Here is a 22,364-nt window from a genome sequence, read left to right as displayed (position 1 = left end):
TCGTAATTATTTCTCTTTGCGTTTGACCTGTTCTTACTCTGCAAGAGTAATATATGCAGCAGCTTGTTCATGAACTGCTGTAAGCAGTGCAAGCAACAAGTCTTGATAGAGATTTAGAAACATAAATCTTTCAGGTATTTCCCTGGCAAAATAGAGCTTTACTCTTTCTGGTAGGTCACAACATGGTTGTCTCATTCAGATACTATTTTTGTCCAGTTGCATATGAAGATTTTGCTCTTGTAAAAATGTTAGCAGGGAAGAATGGTCTCCACAGGTGTGTAATGTGATGTAAGGCATGTGTACAACCCAAATTTAGGAAAGCACTAGTGGAGGGAGCAGGGAAGGTTATAGCGATTGCTGAGTGATGCTCTGGCCTGCTTTCTCATGCCCGGCACAGGCAGGCTCTATTACTGTGGTGAGTTTAATGCAGCTTTTAAAAACAGCAGATTTCCTGGTTAGAGTATTAAAAGTCACAAAGTGCTGTTCTTCACATAACTCATTTAACTCTGCCAACTTGTCTGTGCTATGCTAGCTGAAATAAGCTATGCTTAGAACATTGCTGTTATGGCTGTTTTTTAAGGTAGAGCTGTCTATAAACTCTGACAACTCCATTATTCCATGCGGCTTTTGCCAGAGTAAGAACTTTCATTGTTACACTGAACACATTTAGTTCATTTTGAGTGCTCTATGGGCTTGTAAAATGCTTTTCATACAGGACATGCTGTAAGGTGAGAGTTTAATTTCTCTGAGCATCCTGTAACCCATCAGTGTTGGGTCCTTTTTTTTTTTTGCAGAATGGTTTGTCTCCGCTGCACATGGCAACACAAGGAGATCATCTAAACTGTGTTCAGCTCCTGATCCAGCACAACGTGCCTGTAGATGACGTCACTAATGACTATCTGACTGCGCTGCATGTTGCTGCCCACTGTGGCCACTACAAAGTAGCCAAGGTTCTCTTGGACAAGAAAGCTAATCCTAATGCCAAAGCACTGGTGAGTACACAGTGGGTTACTATTTGCAGCTTAACATTCTTCCAAAGTTGCCATGAGATTGATTTGAGAGTTTTCTGCCTGCTGACTGTTGACAGTGAGGTTATGTCGTGTTACTACAGCCCAGGAGATGATGCTCGAGGTTCAAAGCTTTGGTAATGTGTTTCGTGAAATCTGAGCAGACCCTTGCTTACAAATGATCAATGGATTTATGTATTTCTAGTATAACTAGAGCACTTTTGCCTCCTGGTATCTCATTATGATTCTGAATAGATGAAGCAGCTGCAGATTAACTGCTGTAGTTTTTAGTATTGAGAGATTTCTTACTTTTAAATGTTTGTAAATAAAAAATAATTACCTTAAACCTTAAAAAAAAAAAAAGAGAATTTTTATTAGCTCTCAAAGATGTGAAATGGTAAAAAGTAAGAATGAGTTGCATAAGGATTATTTGTGGTATATTGTAATTATATCAAAGGAGCCACATGCCCTCTTAGTTCAAAACCAAAAATAAAACCTGTTAGTGTAATGAAACTACATACAAACTGAATTCATTTTGTTCTAAATTTTACTTGCAATCCACTGTCTTTAAAATGTTGGGCTTATTTGAGGGGTCTTCAGTAGCTGTTCCAAACAGTCTGAAATGAATTGGGGTGATGGGTTTCACAGCTAGTAACTCATTCAGTACCTGCAATGTTACATGAGCTTCTGAAACCCTCAAAAGCTGGGTGGGATTGATTCTGTTTTGAAAATAGCACGGACTCCAAAGATTGGTTCTCACAATCCCTTTGTTTTCTGTGTCAGATTAGGTGTCTTTGGTCAACGTATTACGGGTTTTGTTCTCTGTAACTGGCAAGTGAGGAGGCTTGTGGACCTGTAATATTTGTTCTGGCCTTGTGTTATAATCAAAGCATTAACAGTTTTAGCTTTTCAGAGTTGCCAGCAGCGGCCTATGATTGGTCTTGTAACATAGCCACAAATTTCCATTTCACCTAAATCATTTAGGGTGTCCTGTTATTCTGTCTGATCCCCACTCAGGATGATTAAGCAGAAGGTAGCTTGAGTGCAGTACCTGGAATTTGGGCTCACCCTTCCCTGAAACACATCTGAGCTTACCCTGGATGTTGTCCACTGTTAACAGCAGAGTTGAGAGCTGCTCACACTTAACTGGAACAGACAATTGCACTGACCCGATGTTACAAAAGCATATGATATTATTTATCATCTGTCAGGTAACAAAGCTATTTTTGATCAGATCTGAGCAGTTTTCAGAATTACTTTGTGAAGACTTTTTTGATGAGTGTATAGAGTGGCATCAGCATTCAGTGACTAGTGTTGTGGTACCAGTCTTGGATGCTGTGGACGGCTTATTTTCTTGTGTTACTTGTTTTTGCTGTATCATCTCATGCTAAATAAGATGGTAGTTGAAAATGTTCACACTGCTGTACAAGCAATATTTTTTAATGGAGAAGACAAAATAGTAAAGTGGTAAGTAATGAAAGAAAAAATAGTAGTAAGATTAGTTTAGAAAAGGATCCAAATGTCAGAGCTTGTAAATGTGAAGTGCTCTTTTTCACCAGCAGTTCTGAAAAGTCCAAAAAAAAAGTAAACACTTAATAAATTTAAGCTAAAATGAAGTTTTTGGTAGCTTTAGGTGAAAAGATGTTTTTTAGAAATATTTTTTAATATGAGTGGACAACGTATTTCATAATAAAAAGTGGTTGTATAAGACATGTCTTTTTCTTCTTTAGAAGTTTTTTCTGTTTTACACGAACAGTTTGAAGCCAAAACAAATCTGGGAGGTGTTTTGTTATCACAAAGGAATGTTCTATATGAACTCCATAACCAATTCTACTTTTTAATGACATATGCAGTATCAAAAAGTATGTTCTTTCTCATTTACAGAATGGTTTTACACCTCTGCACATTGCCTGCAAGAAGAACAGAATAAAAGTAATGGAACTTCTTCTGAAGCATGGTGCATCAATCCAAGCTGTGACTGAGGTAAGAAGTGGTCCTTTCACATTTATCTTAGGTTTTCTTATATTGATTAATATTTGAATATTTCTGAAAGAGCATGTGCCATTCAAGTGAACAAGAATTTTCAGATAGATATCCACAAATAATAAAACTGAATAAAGTCAGTTGCACTAATGGATCACAACACCCAATTAATATGCTTTGGGAATACAGTGGCGATAACAAGTGAAACATAAGAGGCAAAATTTTCTACATGCTCATTTCTGCTTATTTCTGTCTGTAATTACATGCACAGAAAATGAAATTCACCCTGTTAAGGAGATGAAGGTGAAGACTGTGCTTCATTTCTTCATGTGCTTCAAGTTCTAATTCTAAAGGTGATTTAATTCACAGACCTTGTTTGGCTTTCCACACAGAAGTGATACTCAATCACCGTCACAGGTCATCACAAATCTGTTAGACAGCAATCAATATGCTGTTATTCAGTGAGCATGAGATCGTCAACAACCCTGTTATTGACACAATTCAGAGATGAACTAGGAACATGTGGCAAAATTTGGGTTCTTTTTATATGTGTGTTCAGCTAAGTTAGGAGCAAAGGTCACATAGATGAATGTGTGACCACTGTGGAAGAAGGCAAATTAGAAAATGATAAACAAGGTACAAATGGAAGCAGCTCATCTCCCCAAAATGGAGTTTCGTTTGATCCATGGGGTTTTGTTCTAGTTATTCAGTAGCAAATCACACAGTTCACTTCCTGGCTTTTCTGAGAGAACTGAGCCTTGCTACAGCTCATGTAGCTCCAGACCAGTTTTTTTTTAAAGCCACAGGGCTTGTAGATGCAGTTTGCAGAAGTCGTTAGCAGATGAGTGAAAGGCACAAAGAGAACCTTAACAGAAGAGTTATGTCTGTCCTTTATATTAATCAGTCACCCTGGATGTAGAAAAGCTATCTGTTCAATTTTATCCCTTTTAAATACAAATAATTACTGAAGAATAACAGCAACACATAACTACATTTTCTTGTGTGAATAAACCAGGTTAACCATCTGATCATTACGCTCTGAATTACGTTTTCAAGCAAACTTTCCAAACGCAAGAGCTCTTCCTTTATTTCCTGCCGCTACCTCACCACATGATCTCATACCACATTTGACTGAATTTGTTGAGATTCATCATGGTACTTTACTGCAGGGCTCTGCCTGTCTTCCTGCCTCTTTCACTGGCTGGCTGTACTGCAACAACCTTTCAAGGCAGAATTCAGAGCTGTGGTACTCAGCATCTGTACCTTACCAAATGTATTGCAAATAGCCATTGATGCATATAAGCTGTGTGCTAAAGATAATGCTGTTTATCTTCTTCTATGGTAAATTCTGTTTTCCAGGTAGATTCCATACTTTCATTCATACATTCATTTTCGGCTGCAGGCTCGAAACCCTGCAGTGTGAGTTAGTGTTTATGGCCAAATATGACACGTGTTCTATTTTCTACAGTCTTATTTTAAAAGTATTTACAAAATTAGTGAAAGAGGAAAAAAGAAATAACATACTCAACCAGTTATTCTGCCTTTCTGCTCATGTTTGCTGTTCCGCCTGAGAAAAGAACAAAAGCCTGTTTTCCTCACGTCTACTCTTCTGGGACTTGTCTACATTAATGGTGAAGTTGCCTAATCAGGGTATTTCCAGAAATCCACTGAGTTTTCTCCTTCTCCTGGTAGCAAAACTCCCTTTTGCAGGCTCTGGCTCACTTGCTGCAGCTGTGCAGGAGCATCTGTGAAGAGACTTTAGGGTAATACTGTTTGGAGAAATATTAAATATTGATTGGATCTCTGAGGCAAAATCCTTGAGGTCATGCCCTGCTAAATGACTACTCTTTTCTTCTCTCCTTCTCCCTATTTCTCTGTCTCTCCAGTTGGTCCTTTTTACCCTGTAGAAGGGCACTGGTACAGATTTACGATGGTAATGGTGCTGCAAGGTGCTAAGGGAAGGGGGAATTCTCTTCTGTGCGTGTTGTTTGTGCCTCTCTGGCTGGATGCCATGGTTTTGAATGCAATTTCTCATGAAGAAACAGTAGGGGTGGAGCTCACCACTGAGATCAATAGGCCTTTTTGTTCACCCAAAAGCAACTGGATTTGGTAGGGACAACGGACTCTGAATCTTTTTTTGCATTAGCTGTATGTTACAGGAAGTCTTCCCTTTGTACTGAATTCCTATAGCGTTCTTTCTGTTTGCTTATGAATCATACTTATAGGTATTTCAAAATCTGCCCTTTAAGGATGTGTGTATGTTTTTAAGTCAAGATCTTATCAGCTCTATTAGTAAGTATCAGCTGTAAGAGTAAGTGCTTGGGTTTACCGATTTCAGAGTAACTTGTTATTTCCCCACATCAATCTTGTAAAAGAGTGCGGAAGTAAACATTTATGTCTGATGTTGATTTGGTTTCCAGTCGGGCCTAACTCCAATCCATGTTGCTGCCTTCATGGGACATGTAAATATTGTATCACAGCTAATGCATCATGGAGCATCACCCAACACTACCAACGTGGTGAGTAACAGGTTGCTTTTCAGCATGGCAGAACTGCAAATGCATTAGAGTATCTGTGAGCAGTGCAGTTGTGAAGTGCCAAAGTCTGGTGTTGGCCGTCCACCTCCTTTGCATTGTAGCTCCTGCTGGAGTCATGGGAGAAGGCAGCCTCTGGCTCCGGCCTGGGAGGTGCTTGACAGGTTGAGGACACCTCACAAGAGGTTGACCTTAAGCAGGCTCTATTTTCGTTATTTTCTGAAGTAAAGAATGAGAATGTGCTGTAGCTTCCCTCGTGTGATTTCTGAGATGTGTACTTGACTGTTGAACACTGTTTTCCCAGGACCCCGGGGGCCTACCATTTAAGGGAAGTTCTGCTGTTATCAACAGATTGCAGCAGATTGTTGGGACATATTGCCTGTGTCCATACAGCCATACAAGTGTGCCTTTCTACTGGATGTGCACTGTGTGCCCAAGGGCTCCTGGGGCACATGTAAGAACTGAAGTCATTGTTAGATGGTACTTGAAAGATGAGAAATGGGAGGAAAGTCAAAGCTTGTTAATGGTTTTTAGCATTTTGGCCTCAAAAAACATTTTGGTGCACTTAGAGAGCCCTTTGTTAAAGTCTTCATCTGCTAACTGTATAAATTAAATAAATTTGCAATGCCATTTTTTTAAACTAGGTATTTGTTCCTAAAGACACACTGACGTCCAAAAATCTAGAAAGCTGTTTCCTTCGTGAATTAATTCTGGTTTCCATGAATTTTCCTTTAATTAGGTCTTTGAAACCTTAATGTAATTAGTAGTGATTTTTTCCCCGTGATCTTTCATTTCAGTGCTTCTCAGATAACATGATCCTAGGGACATAGGGCATAGCAGGAGAAAATCCAGGAAAAATATGTTTCTAAATATACAAAATTTGAAAAAAAGAAAAAGTTGGACCAAATTAGGCTGTATTTAAATGGTCATAAGTTTTAACGCTGTTAATAATGAGGTAATAAGTACAAAAATTGCGCTCTCTTTAAAGCAAAAGGCCTAGGCATACAGGCACTGTTGTTTTGAGCTTTGTAGCATACAGCTCAGAGGTCAACTATTGATTTTGTCCCCCATCTTGCTCACAGGAAAACTTGTATCAGATATTCTAGTGGTGATTATTCTGAATTGGATCTCCAGTATGTTAGTGTTTATGAAATATGTTGCATTTGTTTTTCCTGTATTTTTTCTCTGCTGATATTTTGTTTTTGCTGCTGCGTTTTAGAGAGGAGAAACAGCGCTGCACATGGCTGCCAGAGCTGGCCAAACAGAGGTTGTTCGATACCTAGTACAGAATGGAGCTCAGGTGGAGGCTAAAGCTAAGGTAAGGCAATGATCCAGGTCTACTAACCCCAGCTTATTTATATTTAACAAAGCAGGGAATTGCATTCATCTGACATGTAGTTTGGGAAGAGAAAGACATGTGAAGCCAAGGGTCTTAGCATAATGATCACTGATGTTTTATCACGTACTTTGTTACTGTAGTCATGAGTGAGCTGAATGTAAGAAGGAAGTCTGGAGATGTCAAATTGATACCATGTCTCCTTCTTCACCAACTTTTAATATAGAATATTCTGTCTTGGAGATTTGTTTTGGGGTAGGAGGCAGGACAAGGTGGGAGGAATGCCTCAGATCTGTTTTCATTTTTGTAAAACTGTAAACCCTATTCTGCCGGTGTCTGCTGTCATGTCGCTGAAGCATCAGCCTGTATGCATTCAGAAATAGTTATGCTTCTAAAGAACACTTCTTAAAGAGCCCACCAGAGAGATGGCAGCTCTGAAACTCCTTAGAAAACAGGTGTGGGAGCTTTGGGGAGAGGATACAAAGGAAGAGCTGGAGGGGACTGTCTCAGGTAAGCTGGAAATGCAGTGATATCAAAGGAGAAGAGCGAGTTACCTGTAAGAGTTGCTCAGTAGCGGATGAAGATTAAGGAGAGCAAGTTGAGTAGTGGGTGGATGAACATGGTAAGCTGTTTCAGTTGAAAGATCACTGTTGTGGATGGATGGGAAATGTATTAATTTAAATTATTTCTCTGCATCTCAAAGAGTGGAATAAAAAGGAGGATATTTTGACAGTTCCAGATAGGAAGGAAAGAATTTGGAAGACACTGGAAGAGCAAATTGTTATTACAAGGTGGCTCAAACACTGATGGGCATGTTCAAGAGAAAAGCAAAACTCCCTGTGTCAATACAACCAGTGACTTGATGTGGCTGTAAGATGGGTTGGTCTTGATGGGTTGTAAGATGGGTATGGGAAAAGCAGGCTTGAAAAGAAGGTGTGGGCACAAAGTCAAGTAAAGTTTGGAAGGCACAGAAAGGGAATGTGGTATAGGGCTGGAAAAAAGGAGCAGAAAGAATTAACAGAAACAATTGCAAATGAGGAAGGTAACGGAGGAAGAAAAAGAAACGGTCAGGAGCCACTGAAGAATCATAGAAAATTACAGAAATTTTAGAAATGATAGAGTTCCAGGAAACACAAACGGAAAGGCGATTAGGACTGCCATATATTGTGTCTGTTTTTAAGTCAAACCAGGAAAACTTTTTTTCAAATAGTGGTTAAATGCATACAATTTCCAATAAATCTGTTGGCGCTGTGAAATTATTGTATATGAATTGGCTCACAAATAAAGTTGCTAGTTAGAACATTTACTTATGAGGAAATCTTGATTAAATATTTATAGCAGACGTGTTTCGTATCAGGAAGCAGTCTGACAGCAGCAGTGAATCATGGGGTCTGTACATCTACAAAGAAAGTGACCAGCCTCGAAGGTGACCAGCTTGTACTCAGAAGTACTGTCATGCAAATAGTCTCTAAATAATTTCACAAAATGAATTAATCTGTGCAAACTGCCATTGCCTGTGATCAATTTGTTGCCATAAATAACAACTAAATACAAGTAATAGATTATACACCAGTGATAGCAGTGGTGAGGAATTTGTGGGAAACAGGTGTAAACTGGAAGTGTTTAAGAATCATAAAGGCTTTTCACCAGCTGGAGGAGAATTTCCCTGCAGTGAAGCAGCATTCACATCCTGACACTCTCTCGATCTAAATCCCAAGGATGTAAAATCAGCGTTTTGTAGGGTGGACATGGGCAGAAGTTTCCCTGTCAAAGAACACCCCAGAACATCTCTGTGGCAGGACATGGGGCTGCACTGCTCAAAAAGTAGGGGAAAAAATGGGTAGAGAAAGCTGTTTCAATAGATTTATGAGGAAGGGGAAAATGATAAAGTCACAGATTTCATTGGCCATGCTGCTGTGATAGTGTGCTTACTCCAAAGATGGTACAACTAGAAGAAGGAGGACAAAAATACAGAATCAAATAATGAAAAAGGAAGAAATTATCAATTAGATGCTCCAAACACAGTCACAAACTACAGCAGTATTTTCACTGAAAAAAAAAATATGCAGACTCACAGCAGTACAACCCCTACACATAGAACCATTAGGGTTACTGTGTTTGGAATAAGCAGTCAGAAAGACAGGGAACTTAAGCATCACAATTTTTTTTTTTCTTCCTAGTCTTTTTTTTAAATAGTTGAATTTAGTAATAATACGTCTTTAAAACATTGTGTATAGGTTAACTTTTCCAATTTACCTCCAATTGCCGCTACTGTAAAGTTATCTGCGAAATAGCAGTGATAAAACAAAACCCACAAAATACAGTACTTAATACAAGTTAATAGGTAGTAACATGCTAAGCACCTCAACTCATTCCGGACAACTAATGTTGTTGGGATCCTAAAAGAGATCAAGATGTGAGGAATGGAGCTATATATTCTCTGCATTTTGAGGAATTTCAACATTAAACTCAATGCGCTTCAGTGGCAAAGTAAAGCAAGGCAAGTCCAGATTAATAAAGTTGATCAGTTTATTTACTGTTAAGGATTATGCATCTGTCTGGAATATTTTGTGATGCATCAACAAAGCATAAATGTATCTTTATTTTATGACAAAGAGAAAGCCAAGGTTTGATACTCATCAGGTACAACCTCAAGTAGAATCAATGTTCATCTGCAATTTCAAAAAACAATGAATCTGAGCATTTTCTGTCAAAGTATGGGCTCAGTTTTCTTATGTAGAATTGTGCTTTTTCCTTTATGTTTAGGATGACCAAACACCACTGCACATTTCTGCTCGACTGGGAAAAGCAGATATAGTACAGCAGCTGCTACAGCAAGGAGCATCTCCAAATGCGGCTACAACGTCTGGCTATACGCCCCTGCATCTTTCTGCTCGAGAAGGGCATGAAGATGTAGCTTCTGTTCTTTTGGATCACGGTGCATCTTTGGCTATCATTACCAAGGTAAGGGAATTGCAAAGTGATAGCTTCAGTAGTAAAATGCATTCGTAAGAAGTGCTTCTTTTGAGTTAAATATGGCTAGCATCATAAACCTACACAGTGATATACATGAGCTGCATGTTGTTAAAAGAGTACAAAGCTTCACATTCTTACCTCAGTCTGATGTATAACACATCCTAGTGGTCAGCCATGCATTTGCTTGGAATGAAAGGAATGCAGGGCAGAAATTCCTGGTAGGAGTTGATAAACTCTTGCCCAGCATTGTCCTTGGGTCTTTGGTGGTGTGAAGAAAGGAACTGGCTCTTCCCTTTTTACAGTCATTTTAATGCAGATGGGGCGTTTCCTTGCAAAAGAGATCCTTCAGACCTGCCAGGGCAGTTGGGAAGCTGCAGACTTGCTGCCTGGACTTGGGACTTTCTAAGGGGTTGGATAGAAATAATATCCTTGTAGGTCAGAGGCAAACTTTGAATGCCTCTGATGTCTAGGCACTTTGGGAAAAGAGTGCTAGTGGATATTATGTAATTGATTTCTCTTACAGAAAGGATTTACTCCTCTACATGTGGCTGCAAAATACGGGAAAATTGAGGTAGCGAACCTCTTGCTTCAGAAGAACGCATCTCCTGATGCTTCTGGAAAGGTAAGACAGAAGAGGTCACTGCCACTTGCACAGCACACATAATGTTCTAGTAATATCCTTCTACCATTGCATGCACTAATATCCACACCCTGGGTTTCACTGGAATAGGCTTCTTGTAATATTCCAGTCCCTGTTGGGTCTGTCAGGAGTCTGCAATCTCTTTAACAAAAGTGACTTTTATTATCATTAATTGACAACAAAATTGTTATGCTCTCTCTGTATCCATCCAGGGGAACAGAGACAAGCCATTCCTCTACCTTCCTGCCCAGACTATTTATAGTCCTTATTGGAGTACTCAAGCAGCTGGCTCTGCTCCCCCAGGTCCCGTGACAGGGGGCAAAGCCCGGTAGGACCTCAAGCTTTTTAAAACAGCCCAGCTCAGAGTTTTACAGATCCAAGGGAAGGTTTACTTTATCCACTGCAGAAAAAGAAAACATTGCCGAGGTTTTGACCTCAGGGTCAAAATTCCTTACTTGCTCTGTCCTGGGGGCAGCACAGATGTGTGTTTCTCTGTTCACCTTCCCTGGGAAAAGTAAAAAGGGGTTTCACAGCTCAGTAAAGATTTTTAAATCCCTGTTTTGTTTTTTGATTCAAAATTTAACAAAGACTCCTGATACATGAATGAATAACAAATGTATTTTTTCACCTACCTGCTCTAATTTTCCAAACTCCTAAATTTTCTCTGAAGATCTGTAACAGCACTTGTTTGTTCTGCATGTGTTTTTAGAGCGGTTTAACACCACTGCATGTAGCTGCACACTACGATAATCAAAAAGTGGCACTCCTGCTGTTGGACCAGGGAGCTTCACCTCACGCATCTGCCAAGGTACAAGTACTAGCCACTCTGGGGATCAATACCTAGGCCTTTTGCCACTTATTTCCTATCTACCTCTGCTCTTTCTAGAATGTGTGTGCTTGCAATTACAGGGCACCCAGTTACTGTATCAATGTCTCACAACCAAATTTCTGTAAGTTGCTAGAATGATTCTGCAAGTGAATAAAATAGTTGTTTTACAAAGAAAAAAAAAAGCAAGCATAGGCATAGAAAAAATCTGAAATACTTAATTTCATTGAAGTTCAGTCTCAGTGAGTAGTAAGTCTTGCTTTCACTTGTCTAATCTCCTTAATACCTCAAAGCCATCTTAACATCTGTTCAGGGCTTGGAGTGCTTTGCTACACAGGGGTAGTAATGCTCATGTATTGTGCCAGAGGAAGTGTGAAAAGTTTCTCAGTATAACATACAGTATTATTAATGTGCTTCATGGTATTTACACCTCAGTGTAAGGGCACTGTTGAGAAAATAAAACCAGTCACAGCTCTGCTTGGTTTGTAGTATACTGTAGGCAAGACAACACAGTGTAAGATTTCAAGGGATGTGAAGGAATTTGTACTTAAATGCATAACAATTTGATCAACGGACAAATTTAGAGAAGCTTAAAGTCTCTATTTTCTGTGGATCCCAGTTTTAAATACTGGCCAATTGTTGGACAGCAGTGATAAATAAAAAAGGGTGGAAAGCTATGTAGGATCAGGTGGGGTGCATTGTAAATACCCCATCTGAAACAACCCAGATACATTCCTAAAATCACCATGAGGAAACACTGTGTAAAGGGAGAGCTAGTGGAGCAGCTAGTTTCGTACACAGACGGCTCTCCTTGATTGCATTCCTCTCACACATGACTGAGTACAGCCATAATAGAGGAGCCCTTCTGCATGGCTAAAGAGGAGGACAGTCTGTCATACATGGTAGGTCCCCAAGCTTATGGTGCAAAAGAGAGGAAAGTTAAACAAACATGGACAGCCAGCAGCAACGGCACAGTCTAAAATCAATAATGCCAATAGTGGCAGTCTGCCAGAGCAATGTCCCAGGAGATGAACTGGAGTGATCTCTGGTCTTTTACTGTTGCAACACAGCACTCTTAAATGTCACTGTGGAGAAGGAAGGACCTTCTGAAAGGGACGAGAAGACATTGACCTGGTTTTCATGGAAAGAAACTGCCAGAGGAAGCTATACATCATGTAGGGGCAGGGATTGCAGCTCCCGCTGCCAGGGGCTTGGGAAGCCCAAACCAAGGTGGAAACCCTATAGACTACAATATAATATTACACAAACCCATGTGTCAGGTCACGTTAGCTTCCCTGCCTGTTAGGGAAGAAAAAAAATAAATAGTTTTGACACTGCCACTTTGTGTCTTCAGTGCGAGCTGTAAACTTCCTAAAAGAAAGCATTTGTTACTATTCTGCAGCAAGTGAGCCACAGCAACACACTGAGCAGAGCATCAGTACTAAATAAAATTAATGGCAGCATGTTTGTTGCTGTAGGCACTCACAGTGCAGTCATCTGAAAGAAGATGTTGGTTTACAGCAGATGATTTCCTATTCCTTCTGTAAATGTGGTCTAATAAAAAAATGTGTTACATCAAAGTTCTCATCATTAGCTCCACAATTAGTTTCATCGGCATTTGTTTTCTCTGTGATGTTCCTCTGTTTAATGCTCATCTTAGGAGTAGCTTGTTAGCTAGGCCTTGAAGAAGAATCAGTGAAAGGGGATGAGAAGTGGCCAAGTACAAGTACAGCACTGTGATACAAACAGTTATTCAGATGAACCATTCATTCTTACAGACTAAAACAAGGCTTGTGCCCAATTTTAATTGGGCATTCATTGCCTTGCAATGTTTCCCTTCCTTCCCCTCCATCACCACAAACCTCAGTCTTTTTCTCTGTCCTTCCATCTTTAACCTTTTTCCGTTTTTACCTCTTTACCATGGCAGCCAGAATAACCCAATACTCGCCCTCCAAACTTCTCTGTTCCTTTCTGCATTTATTTGTAGTGACAGAACACAGCCCTTATTAAGAGAAGGTACAGTCTGAGACTGAGATGAATTTTAGTTTTTGTTTTTCATCTCTTTTTGCCTTTTCTTGGCAACCTGCTGTTTTCCATTCCACTGAAAGCAAACTATGACCGTTTCTGAAGAAAAGGCTTGAAACTGCATTTGTTATCTTACAAAATACACATGAGTTCCATTTAAATTATACAGGGTTTAGCATATATGCAGGATTTAACACAACTAACAAGTGCTCATGTGGTAATGGCTGTTCTACACATCAGTCTTGTGCAGGAAGTCTGAGAGAGGGGATTGTTTTTCCTGATATGTTTTATCTTCAAAGTGAACATTAAGTGATTGTGTGCTTCCCTCGTTAGCCGTGGCACTGCACTACATTTCCTGGGTGTCATTTTGGCAGCGTTGCAGCCTGCTTTGCTGAGGTGCCGAACACTCTGACCCCACTTATTTGGTGCATATTGTACTTTGAACAAAGAGCATGAGCTGTGTCATGCTGACTGCCCTGAAATATCTTAGTATCTAAGGCCTAAACCAAATCTGAAATGAATTTTGAAGGTTTCAGAGACTTTTCCATATGGAGTTAGTGCTGTGCAGCTCTCACTTCCAGATTACTACTGATGCAATCTTGCACTCATTGGTGTACCCCTGTGTATTTATTCTTTGCTCCTACCTCCATCACCCTCCATCTGTTATGTCTAGCCCTGGTGCCCTGTGAGGTACAGGGAGGACACAAGCCAGGTAAATGCTTTGTACATTTAGATTTTATTGGACCGTGTAATCTGAAATGCTCATGGTAATTATGATACTGTATGAAATGGTTTATGCAGCTAAGGTCTTGCGCCCTCCCACCCCTTCTTCCTTAGTCACATGCATACATGTTCATGTTTACTGTTTGCTTCAAACTGAGGGCTAATACATACCTGAAAGATAGAAAGTTCTTGATTAAACAGGTATTGCAATTTGTATCCAAAATCCTGTCATGCTTTGGTTAGTGTTTTGGTATGTGCGTTCTAATCGTTTATAAATATTCTTCTATTTTCTGTCAAATCCATTCTCTTTCAAAAGTAGAAAATTTTATCATGCAGTTTCATGCAGTTTCTGTTCATGGTAGTGGACTTGATGGGCTCATGTATTGGAAGGAAAAAAAGGAATGCAAGACTAAAGTGATATGTTTTAATTTTCTCTTGACCTGAACCAAGAGTCTCAGTAAGGTTAGAGTACATGCTGCAAGGAAGGCTATATTTCATATACATAATGCTTTCATTCATACTGAGAGATAGGAAAACAAAAAACAAAACAGCAACAAAAAAAAACAAAACAGCTGTTCTGAGTTATGTACATGCATCCTGCTCTTCTCTTTGTTGAAGATTGTATCACATTGTTTAATGAGTAGCTTGCAATGAAGTGCTTTCTGTTGACAGAATGGCTATACGCCACTACACATAGCTGCCAAGAAAAACCAGATGGACATAGCAACTACACTGTTGGAATACGGTGCTGATGCCAATGCTGTAACCAGACAGGGTATTGCCCCTGTACATCTGGCCTCTCAGGACGGCCACGTGGACATGGTGTCGTTACTTCTTTCTAGAAATGCTAATGTAAATCTCAGCAACAAGGTAAGTGTTTCCCCTGCTTGGTGCTAAGACAATAAACATAGCAACATGACATTTGAATGCACATCATCATTTCTTCTAGCAAAGAGAGCAGTTTGCAGCAAACATCCATGTCACATTGGATAAACTGTATTTTGTAGTACCTAAGTTTTGATGATGGCTAGTACCACGTGCTGCAGAGGAATTTATAAATCCATCTCCTTTCCTTCCATATCATGCTAGTCTGCCACCAGAGAAAATGTCTTCTTCACCCTAATGGTTAGCGGGGTAGGAGTGTGTCTTTTAGGATCCTCTAGATATACGCCTCCCCATTAAGCAATGGTAACAACTAACTTGTTGATTTTTAATGGGGTAGTAACAGTGAGGTTGTCTGAGATTTTGTTCATTAATGTAAGTGATTTTTCCTCCCCAGGGGTTGTTCCTCAGAGCATGGTGACTTTCAGTGTAATTTCTCCAGGGGGCATGAAAAAGAAGCTAGTAGATTTTAGTTTCTGTATATATGACTTTATAGGCTATTAAGTCTGCTCTATGGTAATGTTTCTAGCAGATCTGTAGCCTTAATTCTTTAAATGCCCCTCTAGCCATCCGAGATACTGTAAAGTGCAGTTTCAGTGTGGATTTATGTGGGTAACATAGAAGGGCAAGAGACAATTTTTTTCATGGAGAGCGTTTCTTGTTCTCAGCAGGGAGAAGGACTCTGTGTCCTCTGAGGCTGTGGGTGGTGCTGCACAGGGCTGCTCTGTTTTCCCATTTCTAACTTTAAAGCTTAATTATTTTTGGTCCCTCCTTCAGGTAGTTTCTCTTGCAGTTGTTGATTTGCCCTTGTCTTACTCAAGCAAATACTGTTGTGCAGTGCTGAATACACCTTGTATTCCCATAGTGCAATTTGCCGTGGGCACATTCTACATTACATTGGCTAGCTTGGTTTTGCTACTGAGGCTAATACGGAGAGCACAATTACTGTTGCTTGGCATTTTGATTCAGCCCCACTAGACATTAATTATCTGCAACATCCTTCAATCTGTTACTGCTCAGTTACAGTCTCTCGTTTCTCATTATACAGATAACAGCACCTTTTGAAAATAGTTCTCCTCTACTCACGTAGGGATACACATTTCCTCTGAGCTCAGCACCTACATTTGAAGCCAGATATTTAAAGCACGCCAACTTCTGAGTTTTGCCATGAGAGTAAAAGGTCATTTGTTTTCTTCAGGGTCCACAGGACAGTTGGGAGCTAAGTACTCAGAGCCCCAGCTTGGGCACTGAGCACTTAGTAAACATTTTTAGAAGGTTTGGCCCATAATATCCAGGTCTCATTAGGTAATTTGCAGTTGGTTACTTTTACATGTTTATGCAGTGTGACCCACCTAAGTTGTGTTGTCATCAGCATTGCCTGTTCAAGAGCAGTGCAGTTACTGCTATTGGTAAGGAATCCACACTGCAAGATGTAGGGGACAGCTATGCAGTTCTGTGGAGATGAATTTGGGTTTAAGGGTAGGAAACTACTATCAGTAAAAGGTAAAGTTAAAATCTGAGTGAATATTGGTACTAGAAAACTTATACAAGTCTGAACAATCATTCAATATTTCTTTTAAAATCTTTCTTACTCTGAGGAAGTGAGCTCCCTAGGAGGGGGAAAAAATGCTGTGTTTTTTTTTTCTTCAAGTGCCGTAATATAATTTGGTATCCCACATTTAACGTTGCATGATGAATTGTTCCTTGTGTAAAAGAACCATTATGTTCCTGGTTTTTAAATTTTAGTTTCTTGCAATTCAACAGATGTAATCAGATAGCACAATACACAGCTTGTAAGTGAAGGTAGAGTTTTTCATTTATTTATTTAATTTCAGTAAGACTTTTTGAATCTTACTTATAGTTGATTTTGTGTTTAATATTCACGTGTCACCTCTGAAGATTGTTACCTATTGCTCCTAATTTACAGAGCGGGCTGACACCACTCCATCTGGCTGCTCAGGAGGACAGAGTCAATGTAGCAGATGTTCTTGTTAACCAAGGAGCTGCTGTTGATTCACAGACAAAGGTATGAACACCATTATCGATATGTATTGTTTTCTTTCAGGGAAACAAGAGCCTGTAGACCGGTCTAGCAATCAGTTTCAGGGTGAAAATGAAATAACAGCAGTGAAATGTTTCTTGTAATAAATTGCTATAGAATATATTTTGAACACTGAAGACCTTTAAGCTTGAGTGTTTAGTGTTATGCTCAGTCTTTGAGCTATAAGCTTATTTCTTTCTTCTGTGCCAAATATTTAGATCAGCATAGCTGTATCCTACTATTTTACTGAAGGTAAGTGGGATTGATCTGTATTTTTATGTAAGGAAACTTTCAGAAAAGCTCTCTACAAAGAGTCATGTACTCTTTTACCATATGCATACTCTCGTCTGCTTTTGGTGGTTCTTACATGTTGCACATACTTCCCGCCAGCTGACAGTAGAAACCAAGCACAGGAAAACTGTTATATAAAATATCTTTCTTTACAGAAAGAAAAGCAATGAAAATGCAAAGTAGGCATTTCTGGTTATTAAGTGATTAATAGTTTTTCCGGTGACTTAAGACAATTTATGAAATGAAGTAGTCTTTTACTGAGCTGTTACTAAATACCCATCCATAGGCACAATTCTGCAAGTACAGCCATTGTTCATTTGTAAAGACTTACCCCTACTCTTAGAGCTTGAATCAGCCTTCAAGACTGCCTCAATTTCTAAACCATATTGTTTTGCAAAGCATGGTGGATTGGGCTGTTTTATAATATGGGTACATTTAGGAAGCAGACATTTTCTTGTATCCCAAAGTGAGACTTGGCCAGTGTTCTCCTGATGTACACATTAACCTGTTAGTTTCTAGGTAAATATTGCTCTATTCTGTCTTCAAAAATAGTATTAGGGATGAACCAAATAGCTCTTTAGGACAAATTCGATTTTTTTTATTGCTGTTACCTAACATGAAATACAGATACATGATGGTGGTCCATTTCAAACTTACTTGCCTAAAAATACTTTTGTCTAAAGTAAATATTTGGACTCTTAAATAAGAGACTTGACTTTCCAGGGTGTTTGGGGATGGATTTTGGGATTCCAAGCAATAACTACTCCCACTTCATGGCATTGGTTTGAGTGTGATGTCTGTGGCCTAATTCCAAGAGCCTGCTTAGAAATTATTTTATAACTGAGGGTACATACAGTGCTCAGAATTTAAAGATTCCCTCAGTGTTCGTTACACCTAGATTCTTCACGCATTGTCGGTATCTAGTAGATGATCATTAGGTGGATAAGAAATCAGTTGTGATCAAGTGCTTGAACAGTAGTTGATCAAATCAACTAAAATTAACTCAGTCTCACAGTTTGATCTGCAGATTGTAGAGAGTTGTGCAGCTTTCGCAACTTGTAGCAGCTTTCACAACTCCGTTACGTGTGTGTGCTGAGTTAACTGCTGTGCTTGCATCCCAGAAATATCCCCGTGTGTCAGACTGTCCAGCAATATTAGCATTTTGTCGTCACACTGACATCTCAAAAAAGGCTGAATCCATCATCCTTTCTGTCTGCAGGTTGGTTGATTATAATCCATGGTAGAGGGAAAAGTCATTGGTACCTGGTTTTGTGTTGTGTAACTCTAGCTGTACCTTTACATTAGGCTGTTGATTTCGATTACAGTATTCTGGCGTGAAAATTAAATAGTTCTGCTGAAATCCCAGGATTTTGACTGTCTTTATACTTTTGTAACATGTCTTCAGCCTCTGTTTTGCAGATGAATCAGTGTGGATTCTTACCAGCTGCTAGATCATCCAGCAGCAGATGAGATCTGTCCTGGTTCGTTCTTTGCATGATTTCCTCAAATGAATATGGTTGCCTCTCTGAAGAAAGGAAACCTTACCTGGTTTTGGTTTCTGTAAAATGACATTGCAGAACCTGCTCTTTTACTTTGGTCCAAGAGCTGAATCACTTCCTAATCTGTGAAGCTTGTCTGTTTGCCTTCTACTATTCCCTGTCCCACAAATAGTAAGTAGTCTAAGGAGACATTTACATCAACAGGTGCAGGCAGTCATGTGTCCCCTTTGCCTTCTCTCCAGCGTCCAAATCGTATCCAGTTCAGGGCTAATGGCCTTTTAGTCACGTTAGCATGGTGCAGTTTGTGAGATGCTGTCACAGCTGAGAAGGAGGGCATGTTAGTTGGGTCTCAGGGCTTGGCAGTACGTCTGTGTGGTGGAGCGGGCACGAGACTCTGTAGAGATGCATGGGAAAAGGGCTTCAGTTTCCTCATTCAGAGGTCTCCTCTGTGTGGAGCTGAATTTCTTAATAGCATCTCTGAAAATTGAACTAGTTAGTAAGTAAAATCATGCACAAGTTTAAAGAAAAGTCGTATTTGACTGCAGCTTGAATCCTATCATCAGTAATTCACATCATTTAAAAAAAAAAAAAAGGAAGTTTGTTTGTGTTTTACCTTCCTTCTTCAGTTACGTATGTAACTAGTGCAAGTAAAGAACAGTTTACCAGTATACGCTTGTTTCCATGGGATTTCCCCATAGTTGTCAGGAAGTGGAGCAGGGATTGATAGATCAGGCGAAGTCCCCAGTGTACTTAAGCAGAATTGCTTTGCGGTGTAACAAATTGCATGTCTGGAAAAATGTGAATTATTAATGCTGTAGGCCTTCATGGTGAAGAACGCCTGCAATGGCTTTATCCTTCTGCCGACCATGCTAGCTGACCTCTGCTGTAGGGGACCGTCTGCTCCTTCGGAAGAAAGCATCCACATGCCTTGTAGGATTGCATTAGAGTGGGGTGAGCTTGACGCTTTTTCACTGGCTTCAGCAGGGTCCCATCTGCCAGGTTTGCAGTGGGTGAGCCCTGCAGTGCTGTCTCCAGACTCCACACAGTCAGCCACATGGAGGTCCTCTGTCAGATATCCACTCACTGTGGCCTGTGACAGTGGGCAAGTGACAATGCAGTGCTATGTATTTCTGCATGGGATAGTTTCTGGATAAACTGATGATCATCTTGAGTTCCTTATGATTAGCTGGCAAACTTTGAACTGCTGCAGCAAAGGAAAAAGTGTTATGGTTTAAGAACTGCCACGCCTTGACCTCTTGTTCTATGCAGGTGAGGTTTTAGATGACTGGCTTGTAATATAGCAGCTCTGTAGTTGCAGGCTCTCTTTCTGAGATGGATTAACTATGGAATTAAAATGTCTGGGAAATATAAAATGTCCGTGCATGCTGTCCCTAAGAACAGAGGCACTGGGGAGCAAGATCCAGCAACAGCTGAGTGGGCTGCAAAAGCACTGTTGCTATGCTTGTGTGTTTGCACAATGCCATCCAGCATATACAGTTCAGATTCATGACATCGGGCATAGAGTGGCAGAGCTGTGGCCATCTGTGCCTTAAGTATCAAAAAGTCAAGCCACACAGCTTAGTGGCATTGTATTAGGGATCTCTGTGTGCCACCAGCAGTGTCAACACTGACCTTTCATTTTCTTCTCTCCGTTTCGCATCCGTATGTTTTTGTTACCTCATTTATTGTAGGCTAGGTGAGTAGTCAATAGTTTTTTTTGCCTTTTTTTTTCTTTGAATAGATTCTCTCATCATCGTGTTTCCAGGTTAGGTAAGTGTTGGTTGTGTCACTCCTGTACAATATCTGTCAATGAAGGGAGAACACAGTATCTCAGTAGGTCATTAAACTTGTTGGGTTTGGACCAGTGAGCTATCATCTTCCACTTCTGGTACATGTTCTTTAATCATCATTTATATATAACTTACACTCCCTATGAAAACATGTAGAGTGTGCAGCTGTAACACATGGAAACACTTCTTATCCCTGCCTCAAGTTCAGAGAGCCACACACATGATTTGGGGTTATTTGGGGATGAAAAGGGAAGATTGGACAGAAACATATTTGGTACCTTCAAACAATAGCAGAGAAGAAAAAGAATGTAATACTACAGAAAATCTCTTGTGTGGGAGATTGGTCTGTATGATTAAGATCTGTTCTAGTTCTAAAACTTGAGAGCATTATACAAATTACTCTCAGTAACCTTTGCAACTGTGGTTCTGACTTGGGGTGGTTTCCCTCTCAAGAAATTTTTTCCAGAACTTCGTGGTTGACCACTACAGGTGGTGAAGCTTTAGAGTCCTTCACATTTAAAAAGGTTTTAAAAAAATAATTAGTGTTTACAGGAGGCATGGTAGGGCCCTGCTACAAAGGCCGCAGTTTTTGTCAATTCTGACATTCTATTCAAGTGCCTGAATTTATGTTTGTAAGAGTATTTGATACTGAAGCTGCTATGTAGTATCATGCAAAAGCAAGGAAGTTAAAGCAAGGAGTGCTCATCTAACACATCATATTGGGAGTTAAAAATGAATTTGAAGCCCTGGTTGCAAGCAGATGTTCGTTCTGGTGATCATATTGAGTGCGTAAAAGCTATACTGGTACATGTGATGTTGGTTTTTGTTGCAGGGCTTATGTGCTGAGAGTTGGCACAAGTAAACACCATTTCATGGATCAGCAAGTCTCCACATGTTATTTTTCAACTCTTTTCCGTGTTGGATAGTGTTATGGTAGGATACAGCATTAAGGTGATGGATTGGCCAAAGAAGCCCAATGGGAGAAGAGCGCTGGTTCAGTCAAGGATGAAGAGCAGATTCGGAGCGTTTATCTCTGTGCAGGTCATTTTAGCCAAGCAGTTGTTACTCCGCACTTGGGCCTCTGCCAGGGGAACTGATTGTCTCATAGTCCTTGGCTGACGACTGTCTGGCTGACAAAGCCATCATAAAACTGTGTTTGTTTCTAAAACTGTAATACTGGTAGGAGATAAGGGTGACTAAGAGGTCGTGATGTTGTTTTGCAGGTTGGGCTGGGCCTTTTATTTCAGATTTATTCAGCTCTGCCTGCTCTCTTCCAACAGGAACTCTGTACCAGCCTGAGTGCTACAGTGGCTTATAACTGTGATCTTATTTTTCAACTGGAATACCTAATTTTCAAGTGCAGAAGAAGATGGGAAGGAGCAGGGAGGGTGGGAAGTGCTGTCCAGAAGAATCCCTTTCACATAGAACAAATACTCAGACATGGTATCTTCATAGTACATTATCTGTCTCTCCTTGGCTCTTAGTGCTCATTTGTTACCCAGGCGTTTATGTGGAAATGTCTAGCCTAATAATCTGAGATAAAGAACCTTTGTAAGGTACTTCAATACATTAGGTCCCGATTCAGCAAAGCTGTGAAGTGTGTATGTACATACAGGTTTGTTTCATTGGATCAAGGCTGGATGCCTTTGTGATCTTTAGAACTAGAGCATTTTCAGGTCTAACCAACGCTAATACTGTAGCTTCATTGTCTGACATTTATAGCAGAAAAACAAAAACAGAGCAGCTTGAGAGTCAGCATGACAAGAAAGATGCAGTAATTCAAGCTGTTAGGATTTATGGCTATTGCCGGT

General features: G+C 40.0%; 1 protein-coding gene across 14 annotated transcripts in view; it reads left to right on the top strand.

Moving 5' to 3' along the window:
- Positions 1-22,364, top strand: part of ANK3 (ankyrin 3) — a 363,472-nt gene that overhangs the window by 252,270 nt on the left and 88,838 nt on the right. For all 14 annotated transcript variants that reach the window (XM_083845292.1, XM_083845284.1, XM_083845291.1 and 11 more), the window contains 9 exons: positions 795-992; positions 2,892-2,990; positions 5,411-5,509; positions 6,744-6,842; positions 9,627-9,824; positions 10,360-10,458; positions 11,186-11,284; positions 14,723-14,920; positions 16,860-16,958. In XM_083845292.1, the coding sequence (XP_083701418.1) occupies positions 795-992; positions 2,892-2,990; positions 5,411-5,509; positions 6,744-6,842; positions 9,627-9,824; positions 10,360-10,458; positions 11,186-11,284; positions 14,723-14,920; positions 16,860-16,958 (1,188 nt within the window). The remainder of the gene's footprint in view (positions 1-794; positions 993-2,891; positions 2,991-5,410; positions 5,510-6,743; positions 6,843-9,626; positions 9,825-10,359; positions 10,459-11,185; positions 11,285-14,722; positions 14,921-16,859; positions 16,959-22,364) is intronic.

This window comes from Anser anser, assembly GCF_964211835.1.
Source record: "Anser anser genome assembly, chromosome: 7".
Classification (NCBI taxonomy): domain Eukaryota; kingdom Metazoa; phylum Chordata; class Aves; order Anseriformes; family Anatidae; genus Anser; species Anser anser.
Note: the sequence above shows the minus strand (reverse complement) of the source record. Positions and strands in the feature narration are given on the sequence as shown.